This window comes from Sorex araneus, chromosome 6, assembly GCF_027595985.1.
Source record: "Sorex araneus isolate mSorAra2 chromosome 6, mSorAra2.pri, whole genome shotgun sequence".
In the NCBI taxonomy this organism is placed as follows: Eukaryota; Metazoa; Chordata; class Mammalia; order Eulipotyphla; family Soricidae; genus Sorex; species Sorex araneus.
This window is the reverse complement of record NC_073307.1, coordinates 154387270-154401762: the sequence shown is the minus strand read 5'-3', so window position 1 is coordinate 154401762 and position 14493 is coordinate 154387270. Positions and strand designations below refer to the sequence as shown.

At 47.8% G+C, this 14493-nt stretch overlaps 1 protein-coding gene across 2 annotated transcripts; it reads left to right on the top strand.

Annotated features, from left to right (window-relative positions):
- Window positions 1-10467: 10467 nt before the first annotated feature.
- LOC129406105 (proteoglycan 3-like) lies at window positions 10468-14493 on the top strand. 2 transcript variants are annotated; one of them, XM_055144047.1, is made up of 5 exons: window positions 10468-10623; window positions 11233-11522; window positions 12602-12733; window positions 13486-13597; window positions 14301-14493. In XM_055144047.1, the coding sequence occupies exons 1-5, from the start codon at window positions 10566-10568 to the stop codon at window positions 14357-14359; spliced, it is 651 nt and encodes a 216-aa protein (XP_055000022.1). In that variant the 5' UTR covers window positions 10468-10565; the 3' UTR covers window positions 14360-14493. The 2 variants fall into 2 exon arrangements, with proteins under 2 accessions (XP_055000022.1, XP_055000021.1); XM_055144046.1 differs by having other exon boundaries at window positions 11212-11522.

Sequence of the window (14493 nt, the reverse complement as noted above, 5' to 3'; positions counted from 1 at the left end):
GAGACTCACAAATAAATCCCAGAAGAGATCAATAAGCGGCAGATATGCCTCCAGAACCAGTGACAGGTTGAGCCTCATAACCAGGGCATCCTAGAGGGGGTGAGTGAGTCCCACCACCTGCGCTAACAAGCTCTGGGAGCCGAAAATCTCAGAACCCAATCGCCACCATGCTCACGGCCGATATCCAGAGGTTCGGACAAGCCACACATCTATGAGTGGGTTATGCTGAAAAACTCAGGTATGCAGGTTTTGTGACTGAAATCTCTAGGTTCTCCCAAGTCAGAAGAGATTAGCAAGCTGTAGAGATGCCTCATGCCTCAGAACTCAAGGTCACCAACCAGTTAAAAATGTAACTCTAGGGGCTGGAAGGATAGCACAGCTGGTAGGGCATTTGCCTTGCATGTGGCTGGTCCGGATTCGATTCCCAGCATCCCATATGGTCCCCTGAGCACTGGAAGGAGTAATTCCTGAGTGCATAAATCAGGAGTAATCCCTGTGCATTGCCAGGTGTGACCCCAAAAGCAAAAATAAAAATAACTCCAGCTCTATGTATTTAAAATGTTAGAATTCCTAGGGCTGGAGCGATAGCACAGCGGGTAGGGCGTTTGCCTAGCACGCGGCCTACCCGGGTTCAATTCCCAGCATCCCATATGGTCCTCTGAGCACAGCCAGGGGTAATTCCTGATTGCAGAGCCTGGAGTGACCCCTGTGCATCGCCGGGTGTGACCCCCCAAAAAAGCAAAAATAAAATAAAATAAAATAAAATGTTATAATTCCTAGATCACATGGCTGCATAAGCAGCCACATGACTTCTCATACTTTATACCACTGATGTACCAGAAGTAGCACAAGTTGAATAGAATGTCAGGTGGAAGGCAGTCAATCTCAAGTAAATAAAATTAGCATGCAGGGCTCAACCTGTAACAACATGTTAGCAATCTCTTATACAAGGGCTCAATGTTATGAGGGTTAAAAACAACAATTTTCACACACTTTCTTATAGGACACCGTTTTGATCATTTGTAGAGAATTATTCATAACAAGAAATACAACCAAAATTATTTAGGGCCTGCTATTGTGGCAAGCTTGGGTGGTGGTTGGGAAAATTCAAAATCAAGGTGGTGGGATTGGTATTGGAATATTCATTATAATAAATTATTGCGAAAACCCATATAAAATTAAATTAAATGTAAAAAATAAAGTGGGGAGGGGGAGAGAAAGTCAGAAGCCATGGGTATGAGGTGGGTATTGGGTTCCAGCTGAGTTTCTCTGTAATGCAGATTTCTTTTTGAACCCCTGGCTATCAGAACAGCCCAAAACTGCTCTGCCTAGGTTTGCTACTGTGCTGACATGCCATGAATGTAACAGATGTGCAGTGGCTGCCATGAACCCGGCTGCTCTGCCTTGTCTCAGCACCCAGAGCCTGGCAGAACAAGTGAGCTGCTGGGAGGGTGTGATGCTGAGTGGCTTGAATCTACACATTTTCAGACCAGGAGGGACAGAGGCTCCAGCAGGAGTTGAGGTTGGAGGAATATGTTTGCCCAGGGTTTGAATGCAAAGAGAACAGGGCCCCCACAACGGAGAGGAGCTGCCTGTAGGCAAAGGAGGTCGGGGAGAGAGGAGCAGTGTGAGACCTGGGGAGCCCTGTCCAGACTCGCTGGCTAAAGTCCTCTGACATGGTCTTTTTTCTCTGTCGAGCAGGGATGCTCAAATTAAACAAAGCTCCTAAGGCATCAATCATCCTGGGGCTGGCTCCAGAGGATCTGTCTGATGGGTCATCCCATCTCTGGGTGTGACCGATGACCCTGATGGCCCCCAGGATGGTGGCAATAATGAGGAGGGTCTAGCCCTCCACCCCCTCCTCTACTCTGCAGTACTCGAGCTTGAACTGAGAGCATTTGGGAGCCCTGACACTGGCCCATTGCACCCCTAATCAGGTAGATAAACAGATCGACAGTTGGGCTTGATGGAGATAACACTCAGTCTGTTGCTCTATCAACCCACAAGTGACTTCTTAGGCACTTCTTCATTTGAGGGTACCTGGGGAGGGCAGAGGAGGAGGGGTGGACTATAAGTCTTTCCAGACTCTTCTTTACTTGTCCCTACTGCCATGAGAGCTGGAATTGGAGGAGCTAATATCCATGGCCCAGCAGGATGCCTCCGAGATGTCTTCTGGGAAGAACCCACTGGCTCTGGGATATGGCACCTAAGACAGGACTCGCCTCTCTGAAGGTTATTGACTACCATGCTACTTGGTGGATTCAACATTTGATGCTTTTGTTTTTGCTTGGGAGCCACATCCGGCAATGCTCAGAGGTTACTCCTGGCTCTGCACTTAGAAATTACTCTGGTGATGCCCAGGATGACCACATTGGATGCCGGGGATTGAACCCGGGTCCAATACAGCACATCCAAAGCAAATGCCCTACTTGCCGGACTATCTCAGTAGCCCCATGGAATCTAATTCTGATATTTTTCAATTTTTTTGTTATTATTTTTTATGGTGCTGGGGAATTGAACTCAGGGCCTCACACACACAATGAGAGTATTCTACTGCAGAGATCAAGCTCCACCCCATCTTCTTTGTGGAGGATGCACTGAATTCTTAGCCCTTTAACTCTGACCTCAATGGCAAAATGAGCACCTCACTCCTGTTCTTCTTAGTCGTAGACTTGGGGGAGATGGAGACAGAAATGGGGTGAGGAGAACACCCCCTAGAGTGTCTGAATGATTCTCCAAGATGCTGTCCATTCCGACTGTCACCACATGACATAAGGTGGGCTGTAGTTTGACTCTAGATCAAAAATCGGCAACTGGTCCAGTTCTGTTCCTGAGACATGTCTAGACATTTTTGATCATCATGACTAAGCGGGGAGCTATTGACAAGTAAAGCAGGGAGTGACCAAGGGTTCTACTAAACTCTGCACCATGCCCCATATGCCAGGAATTATTTGGTTTTAGAGTGTAATGGTGCAAGGTGAGAACCTTGGTTGAAAAGGAAGAGCAAAGGATTTTACACATCAAGTTAAGTATAAGAGAGAAAGAGGGAGGGAGATAAAAGGGATACCGTTGGGGAGAGAAGGATGAGGGAAGAGAGAAGGTCAAAGAGAGGCTTTGTAGCTGAGAAGCCTTGGAAATTTAGTTCCCTGATCTTTCAAGTCACAACTGGCAATGCACACGGGTTACTCCTGGTTTTGCACTCAGGAATTACTCCTGGCGGCGCTTGGGGGACCATTTGGGATACTGGGAATCAAACTTTACAAGGCAAACACCCTATCTGCTCTACTATTGCTCCAGCGCCCTTCCTGTGCAATATTGGCTGGTCACTGTCCCTCTGGATTCACACGGTCCCATCTGTGAGGACTGATGATGGTGTGAGCTTCCACGGATGTGGTGGACTGAGTGCATGGGAAATAACTGGTCTACAAAGGACGTCTGGAGGCCTGAGGTTTCCTTTCCTTCACTATCCTGCTCTCTGCTGAGACATCAGCCAGAGTCACTCCTGGGGTAAATGGACACTATTCAAATGGGACACCTCAGGTGCAAGACACCCACAAATGGCAGTAGGTCCCAGGAAATAGGTTCCTCTAGTCATACCCTGATATCAGAGTATGACAATTAAGCAAATTTCTTTTTTTAAAGTATTTTTTGTTGAATCACTTTGAGATAGAGCCTTACAAAGCTGTTCATGATAATTTCAGTCAAATAGTATTTCTCTTTTTTTTTAATTTTAGTGATTCACCATGAGATATAGTTACAAGCTCTCATGTCTGAGTTGCAATCACACAATGATCACACACCCATCCTCCACCAGTGCACATTCCCCACCACCAATATCCCCAGTAACCTCCACCTTTCCCACCCTTCCACTGCCTCCACGGCAGACAATATTGCCAATACTCTCTCTCCTTTTGGGCATAATGGCTTGCAATGCAGATACTGAGAGTTTATCATGTTCAGTCCTTTATCTATTTTTGGCACACAACTCCCATCTCGACCGATTCCTCCAACCATCATTTTCTTAGTGATCTCTTCTCTACTCCAGCTGTCCTCTCCCTGCCTGCTTGTGAGGCAGGTTTCCAACTATGGAGCAATCTTCCTGAGCCTTCTGTATACTGTCCTTGGGTGTCGGTCTTGTTTTATGTTATTTTATACTGCAGAAATAAGTGCAGTTCTTTTATGTCTGTCCCTCTCTTTCTGACTCATTTCTCCTAGCATGATGCTCTCCATGTCTATCCACTTATAAGCAATTTCATGATTTCATCTCTTTTAACAGCTGCATAGTATTCCATTGTGTAGATGTACCGAAGTTTCTTTAACCAATCATCTGTTCTTAAGCACTCGGGTTGTTTCAAGATTTTGGCTATTGTGAACAGTGCTGCAATGAACATATAGGTACAGATGTTATTTCTACTAGGAACATCTTAGTATCCCTCAGACAAAGACTTAATGTTCCTATGATGAGATGCAGCAGTTTTCACTAATTTTCTTCTAAGGAAATACTTTTGGACCATTCTTTAACCATGTATTGGTAAAAAACAATATAAAATAAATTATTGTGGCTTGCTAATGGGGGCAGGATTGAGAGGTGGTTGGGGAAATGCAGACAATGGTGGGGGAAGGAGACAGTGGTGGTGGGATTGGTGTTGAAATACTTAATACCTGTAATGAATAACCATGAACAACTTTGTAAACCACTGTGTTTAAATAAAGTGTGGACAGGACTCACAAATAAATCTCAGAAGAGATCAACAAGCAGCAGATGTGCCTCCAGACCTTGTGCCAGGCTGACCCTCATATCCAGGGCACCCCAGAGGTGGGTGAGTGAGTCCCACCACCCGCCCTAACAGAACTCTGGGAACCGAAAACCTCCAGAACCCAATTGCTGCCATGCTCACGGCCGATCTCCACAGGCTCGGACCAGACTCATCCATGAGTGGGTCTGCTGAAAAACTCAGGTATGCAGGTTTTGTGACTGAAATTTCCAGGATCTCCCAGTCAGGGATGGGTGACCTCCCGCCATCCCCCTATTCTTCTGGGAGTCTGGCAGTCACGCCCACGAACTCCTGTAACACCATATAAAATCATTAACCGACCGTGATCCAGAGATTCGCAAATAAAATCTCAGAAGAGATCAACAAGCTGTAGAGATGCCTCATGCCTCAGAACCCAAAGTCACTAACCAATTAAAATTGTAACTACAGCTCTATTTATTTAAAATATTAGAATTCCTGGAGCGCAAGTCTGCATTTGCAGTCACATGTCATCTCGTATCTACACCACTGATGTATCAGGAGTAGTATACATTGGATAAGCGCAATACACAGTGGGTAGGCATTTGCCTTGCATGTGACAGACCCAGGTTCGATTCATCTGGTTCGGAGAGCCCGGGAAGCTACCGATAACATATTCAATATGCCAAAAATAGTAACAACAAGTCTCACAATGGAGACGTTACTAGTGCCCACTCAAGCAAATTGATGAACAGTGGGACCACAGTGCTACAATGCTATAAGGTAGAAGGCAGCCAATATCAATTAAAAAAATTAGCACACAAGGCTCAAGCTATAAGAACATGTTAGTAATCTCTTATACAAGGGCTCAATGGCACCAGGGTGAAATACAACAATCTTCACATCCTTTCTTAAGACACCTTTTTGGATCATTTTTAGATAATTATTAATAACCAGCAATATAAAATAAATTATTTAGGGCCAGATATTGGGACAGGCTTGGGTGGTGGTTGGGAAAATTAAAAATAATGGTGGTGGGATTGGTGTTGGAATATGGAACAAAATCATTGTGAACGACCTTATAAAAATTAAATAAAATTAAAAAATAAATAAAGAGGAGTAATGAAGAAAGAAAGAAGCTGTGGGTGTGAGGCATGAATGGGTTTCAGCTGAGTTTCTGTGTATTGCAGATTTCTTTTTTTTTTTTTTTTTTGCGTCACACCAGGTGATGCACAGGGGTTACTCCTGGCTCTGCACTCAGGAATCACTCCTAGCGGTGCTCAGGGGACCATTTGCGATGCTGGGAATAGAACCCGGGTCGGCTGCGTGCAAGGCAAACGCCCTACCCGCTGTTCTATTGCTCCAGCCCCTGCAGATTTCTTTTTGACTCCATGGCTATCAGAACAGCCCAGGGCCGCTCTGTCGGGGTTTGCTACTATGCTGAGATGCCATGAATGTAACAGAGGTGCAGTGGCTGCTGTGACCCCTGCTGCTGAACCTTGACTCTGCACACAGAGCCTGGCAGACCGAGTGAGATGCTGGGAGGGTGTGATGCTGAGTGGCTCAAATCTACACATTTTTAGGTCCAGGAGGGACAGAGGTTCCAGCAGGAGTCCCACCTGCAAGTCTGAAGGATGAAGAAGGACTGGGGACAGGGTCCTTCGGGGGCACAGCTGCCCTCATCGAAAAACATCCACTGTCCGGGCTCTGAAGAGACCCAGATAGAGAGGATAGACGTAGAATGATTGCAATCATTTGAGGCATATAAAGAAACATAGTAGGAAAAGAATATGCAAAGACAATAGTCACAAAGCCAGAAGGATTGCTCCTTAGCTGAAAGCTTGCCTTATTGGGGGCAGGAAACTTAGGGCAGAGAAGGGACCTGTCGATTTTACCTTTACTGGATTTTGGACTAGATGAGTAGTCTAGAGAAGACAACGTGTAATTTTCAGAAAGATCTAGTAAGTAGTAGGATGTGGATGTAGAAGTTTATGAGGCACTTGGGTTTGGTTCCCCGGAGGAGCTTCAAAAGTGTCATTTGCACTGTGGTCATGGAGGAATTCTTTGAAGTTCGAGGAATATGTTTGCCCAGAGTTTGATTGCAAAGAGAACAGGGCCCCCACAAAGGAGAGGAGCTGCCTGTAGGCAAAGGAGGTCGGGGAGAGAGGAGCAGTGCGAGACCTGGGGAGCCCTTTCCAGACTCGCTGGCTAAAGTCCTCTGACATGCTCTTTTCTTCTCTGTCGAACAGGGATGCTCAAATAAAACAAGGCTCCTAAGGGATCAATCATCCTGGGGCTGGCTCCGGAGGGTCTCTGTGATGGGTCATCCCCACCCCTGGGTGTGACTGGCCTGATGGGCCCAGGATGATGGCAATATGAGGAGGGTCTAGCTCTCCACCCCCTCCTCTACTCTGCAGGACTCAAGCTTGAACCGAGGGCATTTGGCGGCCCTGACACTGGCCCATTACAACCCTAATCAGGTAGATATACAGATCGACAGTTGGGCTTGATGGAGATAACACTCAGTCTGTTGCTCTATCAGCCCACAAGCTTAGGCACTTCTTCATTTGTGGGTGCCCGGGAGGGCAGAGGAAGTGGGGTGGAGTTCAGGTCTTTCCAGACTCTTCTTTACCTGTCCCTGCTGTCCGGAGCACTGGAATCAGAGGAGCCAAAACCCTTGGTCCAGCAAGGATGCCTCCAGCTCTCCTCCGGGCAGAACCCACTGGCCCTGGGATAAGGCATCTAAGTCAGGGCTCGCCTCTATGAAGGTCATTGACTGTGGCTGTTACTTGGTGGATCAAGACTTGATGCTTTTGTTGTTGGGGAACCACATCCAGCAATGTTCAGACTTTACCCCTGGCTCTGCACTTAGAAATTACTCTTGGTGATGCCCAGGATGACCATATTGGATGCCGGGGATTGAACCTGGGTCCAGCACGGCACATGCAAAGCACGGCATTTGCAAAGTAGGGCATGCAAAACGTGCCCTACTTGCTATAGTATCTCAGCAGTACCATGGAATCAAGTTTTGATATTTTTGAATCTTTTTGTTATTATTTTTGATGGTTGGGGGAACTGAACCCAGGGCCTCACACAGGCAATGAGAATATTCTATTGCAGAGTTCAAGCTCCACCCCACCTCCTTTGTGGGGGATGCACTGAATTCTTACCGCTTTAACTCTGCCCTCAAGGGCAAAATGAGCGCCTCACTACTGTTCTTCTTAGTCCTAGTTTTGGGAGAGATGGAGACAGAAATGGGGTGAGGAGAGCACCCCCTAGAGTGTCTGAATGCTTCTCCAGAATGTTGTCCATTCCAACTGTCACCACATGACCAGAAGGTGGGCTGTAGTTTGACTCTAGATCAAAAATCGGCAACTGGTCCAGTTCTGCTCCTGAGACATGTCTAGACATTTTTGATCAACATGACTGAAGGAGGACCCATTGAGAACTAAAGCAGGGAGAGACCAAGGGTTCTACTAAACTCTGTACCATGCTCCGTATGCCAGGAATTACTTGGCTTTAGAGTGTTATCGTGCAAGATTGAGAATCTTGGTTGAGAAGCAAGAGAAAAGTATTTTACACATCAAGATGAGTATAAGAGAGAAAGAGGGAGGGAGATAAAGGGGATACAGTTGGGGAGAGAGGGATGAGGGAAGAGAGAAGGTCAAAGAGAGGCTTTGCAGCTGAAAAGAAATTTAGTTCCCTGATCTTTCAGATCACACCTTGCAATGCACAGGGGTTACTCCTAATTTGGCACTTAGGAATTACTCCTGGAGGTGCTCGGGGGACCACTTGGGATGCTGGGAATCAAACCCGGGTCGATCCTGTACAAGGCAAACACCCTACCTACTCTACTATTGCTCCAGAGCCCTTCCTGTGCAATATTGGCTGGTCACTGTCCCTCTCGATTCTCACGGTCCCATCTGTGAGAGCTGATGATGGTGTGAGCTTCCAGGGATGTGGTGGGCTGAGTGCATAGGAAGTAACTGGTCTACAGAGGACGTCAGGAGGCCTGAGGTTCCCTTTGCCCGCCCTCCCCCCCTTTCCTCCATCATTCTGCTCTCTGCTGAGACATCAGCCAGAATCACTCCTGAGGTGAATGGAAATTATTCAAATGGGACACCTCAGGTGCAAGACACCCACAAATGGCAGTAGGTTCTGGGAAGTAGGTTTCTCTAGGTACCTCCTGATATCAGAGTATGACAATTAAGCAAATTTCTTTTTAAAAAAATATTTTATTGAATCACATAGATAGAGTCTTACAAAGATGTTCATGATAATCATTTCAGTCAAACAGTATTCCTTTTTTAAAAATCTATTGATTCACCGTGAGATATAGTTACAAGCTTTCTCATCTGAGTTACAATCACACAATGATCAAACACCCATCCCTCCACCAGTGCACATTACCCACCACCAATATCCCCAGTATACCCCCACCTTCCCACCCTCCCACTGCCTCCACGGCAGACAATATTCCCCATACTCTCTCTCTCTACTTTTGGGCATTATAGCTTGCAATGAAGATATTGATAGGTTGTCATGTTTGGTACTTTATCTAGTTTTAGCACACATCTCCCATCCCGACTTTTTTCTCCAACCATCAGTTTTTTAGTGATCCCTTCTCTATTCCAGCACTCCTCTCCCTGCCTGCTTGTTACGAAGGCTTCCAACTATGGAACAATCTTCCTGAGACTTCTGTCTACTATCCTGGGGTGTCGGTCTTGTTTTATGTTATTTTATACTCCACAAATGAGTGCTTCTATATCGGTCCGTCTCTTTCTGACTCATTTCACATAATATGATGCTCTCCATGTCTATCCACTTATAAGCAAATTTCATGACTTCATCTCTCCTAAAAGCTGCATAGTATTCCATCATGTAGATGTACCAAAATTTCTTTAACCAGACATCTGTTCTCAGGCACTTGGGTTGTATCCAGATTTTGGCTATTGTGAGCAGTGCTGCAATGAACATATAGCACAGATGTCGTTTCTACTGTGCTTTATTGCAGCCTCAGGATATATTCACAGAAGTGGTATTGCACTTGGAATACTCAATTTCTAGTTGTTGAAGGACTGCACATATTGTTTTCCAAAAAGGCTGGACTAGTCAGCATTCCCACCAAAGGGAGAGTGTCCCTTAGATTTCAGTCAAACAGTATTTTAATGCCCATCCCACTACCAGTGTACATTTCCCAGCACCAGAGTCCCCAGTTTGCTTCCCATCACCCCCGACCCCCCAATTAAGGAAATTTCTTATCAGTAACTCTCCCCCACAGCCCCCCAGCCTGGAGCAATCATAACAGCTTCTTCCCACTTCCCTAAAAGCACAATATAAGGGTCTCCCCCAGGGGCTCAGCAGCCAGGCGTGCTGAGAGTGGACGCCTTGGATCATTGGGTGAGTCCCCCTATCCCTTGTTGCCTAGGGTGGAGAATCCAGAACTAGGAGGAAGCAGGAGCCCATGCGGTCAATTGCTTGGAGGCTTGTTTTCAGCACTGGTGAGGCTCCTTCTCCCTCTGTCCTGGAGCCAGAGGATGCTCATGTTATGGAGCCAGAATCTAGCCAGGAGCGGGGGAATAAATGTTGTTCCAGGAGCCCTGTGGGTGCTCTCAGGAGAAAAGAACTTATGTCTTAGTGCTGACATTTCTGCGACCTGCCCCAGGTGCTACAGCTCAAGTTGTGTCCTTAGGAAGGCAGTGACACTCTTTAGCTTTGCCTTTAACCAGCCAACTCAGACACCGCATCTGTGCTCCGTGCCAAGGGACTGTGCAGAGGCATTCGACACCCGCAAAGGAGGAAGGTGTTGTGATCCCGTCCCCAACTGGAGAGATGAAGCTGCCCCTGCTGCTGCCCCTCCTGTTGGGAGCTGTCTCTGCCCGCCACCTGGGTGAGTCCTGCCCGGCCTTCCCAGCCATTGCTCTCTCCCCTGTTCTTGTTCTCCTGGGCCAGGGCCATAGCTTTATCTTCTTTGGTGCCCTCAGCCAGTGCTTCTTGCACTAGGTTTCCGTGGATTCAGACCTGTGACCAATATGTCTCTAGCAGCCTTCACAGGGAAAAAAAAACAGGCACCTTGTGAGACAAAGGCCTTCTTATAGTTGCTTCTCAACCACCCCGCCCCCCCACCAAATAATGGCCAGTGGGATGAAGCTCTTACCCATCTGGACAACTTGGGCCAAGAGATCTGACTTTGCCCAAACTAGTTAGGCACTCTTAGTCTTGCCTCCACGTGGAGACCTTAGGAAGGTGTGTGTTTGTGAGTATGTCTCTGTGTGTATCTCTGTGTGTCTGTCTTTCTGTATATGTCTGTGTGTGTCTGTGTGTATATCTCTGTGTCTGTCTGTCTCTGTCTCTGTGTCTGTCTGTGTGAGTGTTTGTTTGTGGTTGTGTGTGTCTGTGTGTGTCGATCCTGTCCATGGTCCTAGAAGGAGACTCCACCTTGATGACAGATTTTATTGCCATCTTGCCTCTTCTTCAGGGGATAATGTTTCCCCTCTAGAGCATCTGGACACCCAAGTCGACATCAGCCAGAACTTGGACTGCTCCGGGGAGCAGAAGGGACAGCTGGCACTGCATGGGGAGGAAATTTCATCAGGGGAAGAGGAGGCCGAAGCTTCTGACTGTCAAGAGACTTTCGAGGATGAGAACGACCTAGATTCAGACCCTGCGGCCTCAGGGGACTTTGAGGACCCCAAGGAAGAGGACACAGTTCAATTGCAGGGCACTCGTGGGTACAAGAGCTTTCACCCTGTGTTGGTGAAGACTCCCGAGACATTTGCTAATGCTAGGGTAAGCGGCAGGAAAACTTCTGGGAAGTTCCAAGGAATGTTTTGTGTGTGTGTGTGTGTGTGTGTGTGTGTGTGTGTGTGTTAGAGTAGGAGTGAAGAGAGAGAAGATTCAAGCATCTGTTTTTTTCTCCATCCAGACTAGTAGTTCTTCATATCAAGCGTGAGTGATTTCTTGAGGTTTTAGCAAAACACAGATCTCTGGCTTAACAACCAGGAGTTTGCATTTATAACACATTTCTGGGTGACAATGATGTTGGTGCTGTGCAAAGTGCACATGGAGACCCAAGAATCAGACAAAAGGAGTCACTCTGGGTCAGATGTCACTGTGTGATGCACTGGCTTGGTCTTTCCTGGACAGTGTCCTTGCAGGAAACTAACATTGTGTCTGCATTTGTAAAGAGAGGAGAGGCAGTACCAGCTGTAACCAGCATGAAGGAATATGGCCGCAAGTTGCTAGACTGGGGATAAGGATAAACTGAAACCTGGAAAGTATCAGGAACAATCCCTGGGCCTTGGCAAAGCTCTGCACACATGATGACTGTAATTATTCTGGCCATGAATATTACTCCCTGCACGATGCTCCTGATGACATGGGCTGGAGGTAGTACAATGGGTAGGGCACTTGCCTGATTTTGGTTGAATTTCTGGCCCCATATATTAGCCTGATATGTGTGATCATGAAGTGTAAAGTCAGGAAGAAGCTTGAGCATAGCTGGCAGTGGCCACTAGACAGAACAGGAAAAGATATTCCATAAGACAGACAAAGGAGCAAGAAATCTGAGCTGGAGTAATAATATAGTGAAGTGTGCTCTTGCGTTACATGCAGCTGACCTGTGTTCCATGGGCAACATCGCGAGCACCACCCGGGGCAAGTCCTGAGTTCACCAATAGAAGAAAGCTCTGAGCGCAGGTGGGCACGGCACAAACTCCAAAAATAAATATAGGAGCAAGAAATGGGACTGAAGGAAAACAAGGAGGTCCCTGGCTTCTGACAGCAGAACTGTGGAACTTTTCCTAGAGAACCAGGACCTGGGGGAACCCAGGGTGAACTCCCCAACCCCTGTCCTCTTCTCTCTGCAGGAAACATGCAGGAAGTGGTACAAGGGCAACCTTGTTTCCATCCACAATCACAATACCAATTACTACCTCAGGAGTTTGTCCAGTGGGGTAAACCAAGACAAGGTCTGGATAGGAGGGTCAATGACTCAGTCGGTAAGTGAGCACCCACCTCTCAGGGACAGGAAGTTCTTTCTGACAGCCCACAAGGTGCCCCGTTGCACCTTGGCAACTGAGTTGATGAGAACAGCAGGGAGGGGCATTCTGGCTCAGGAGTACCCCACTCTGGGCAACCCTCTCTTCCCAAAGCCCCATCAAGTGACTTCATGATCGTCACTAGAAATCTTCCAAGGACTGGCACAATAGGCAGATGATGGTTGCGGTCCAGCTTCTCTTCCCTTGGCCTTCTCACTTGGCCCACACAACTGGTGGCTACACATTTATGCATGCACCATGGATTGACAAACTTCCTGGGAGCTTCTGTTTCCCTCAGGGTCCTTCTCTCCGAGTTTGTGATGGCAGATGAGTAAGAGCCCAGATGTTTGCTACTCAATGTGCTCATGGATCAGCAGTACCAACGTGCCCCGGTGGCTGGTTAGGAATGTCCAACCCTGGCAGAACCCTGCTCCCAAACTTCCTAGACAGAGCTTGTATTTTAATAAGACCCTGGGAAAATCGGTGTGTAGTGAGTCCTGCAAAAGCTGTGTGGTCCCCTGGCATTAGTCACACAGCCTTGGGGCTGATGGGTCTTCTGGTAGATGACCCAGGTCAAATGAGTCCTCAAATGAGTTTATTCATAGACTGATGGTCCATAAGGGACACCGAACTCTGACCCAAAATCCTATGGGACCATGACAGGTTGTTACCTTGGATTGGTTTGTCCTCTGACCAGAGTACTTTTTCTTTAGAACCAGTGGATACAATTTACATGGACAGATGGGACCCCTTGGAATTATTCATATTGGGCCCCAGGAGAGCCAGCGAGTGGAGCAGGATACTGTGTGGCCCTGCACACTAAAGGTAGGGGATGGATGCCAAGTGAGAGTGTCGTGGTGGGAGGATGACTCTGACCCATTGTCCCTCTGAGCTGCCTGGTCACACGCCCTAACCCAGGTCCTGCCTGCATTGGAGACCTAGCAGATGGCTGTGAGGGCTGACTCTGGGCTTCCCGTGGCAGACAGCCAAGCAGCTTGAGGGGCAGGGGGCAGACGCCGAGTGGCCTTCTCCCTTCCCCAAGCAGAGCTCAACCCTGGGCCAGGGGAGTGGGATGGGTCCTCTCTTTCCTCTAAGCCAAGGGGACAAGAGTGAAGGAATGATGTAACAGGCAGAGCAGCTGACAGAAATACAGGTGTGGGTCAGGGTTGAAGGCAAGAGGTGGGGACAGGGCCTGGCTGGCAGGTTTCTGGCCATTGTGGAGAGGTGTGGACGCCAGAAATGAGGAGCTTCAATAGTAGCTGAGTCCATATGGGTGGAGTACCTCTTGCAGAGCTGAGGTACAGTCAAGTGCTTACCCCATCCTGTCTCAGTGTCCCTGTGGGTGCAATGGGAAGATAGTGCCAAGTCTGGGGTCATCGTCAGGATGAAATTCTGTGTCTGCAGATAGACCTCCTCCCAGGAAGAGCTCCATGATCAGCTGCATTAGCTGGGAGGTTGAGGAGTGAAGGTGGGAAGTCTGCTAAAGAGGCTGTGAGCCAGCTGATGTCTCTGTGTGCTCTGTTGCCAGGGGGACTTTGGTCGCGAGTTGGTTGCTCAACATTGCTGCCCTTCATCTGCTCTGCATAAGCCAGAGGTTCCGGTTCCAGTTCCAGCAGTTCCAGTTCCAGCAGTTCCAGTACCGCTGCCACCTCCCTACTCTGGAGCTACCTCCCTCTCACTGTCCTGGGGCACTTGGCTCAATCCCTCAGCATCTCCGTCAA

Coding starts and splice junctions, on each gene's coding strand:
- LOC129406105 (XM_055144046.1), top strand. CDS start 10,566: ATGAAGCTGCCCCTGCTGCTGCCCCTCCTGTTGGGAGCTGTCTCTGCC. Junction 11,523..12,601: donor AGACATTTGCTAATGCTAGG/GTAAGCGGCAGG, acceptor TTCTCTCTGCAG/GAAACATGCAGGAAGTGGTA. Junction 12,734..13,485: donor GAGGGTCAATGACTCAGTCG/GTAAGTGAGCAC, acceptor CTTTTTCTTTAG/AACCAGTGGATACAATTTAC.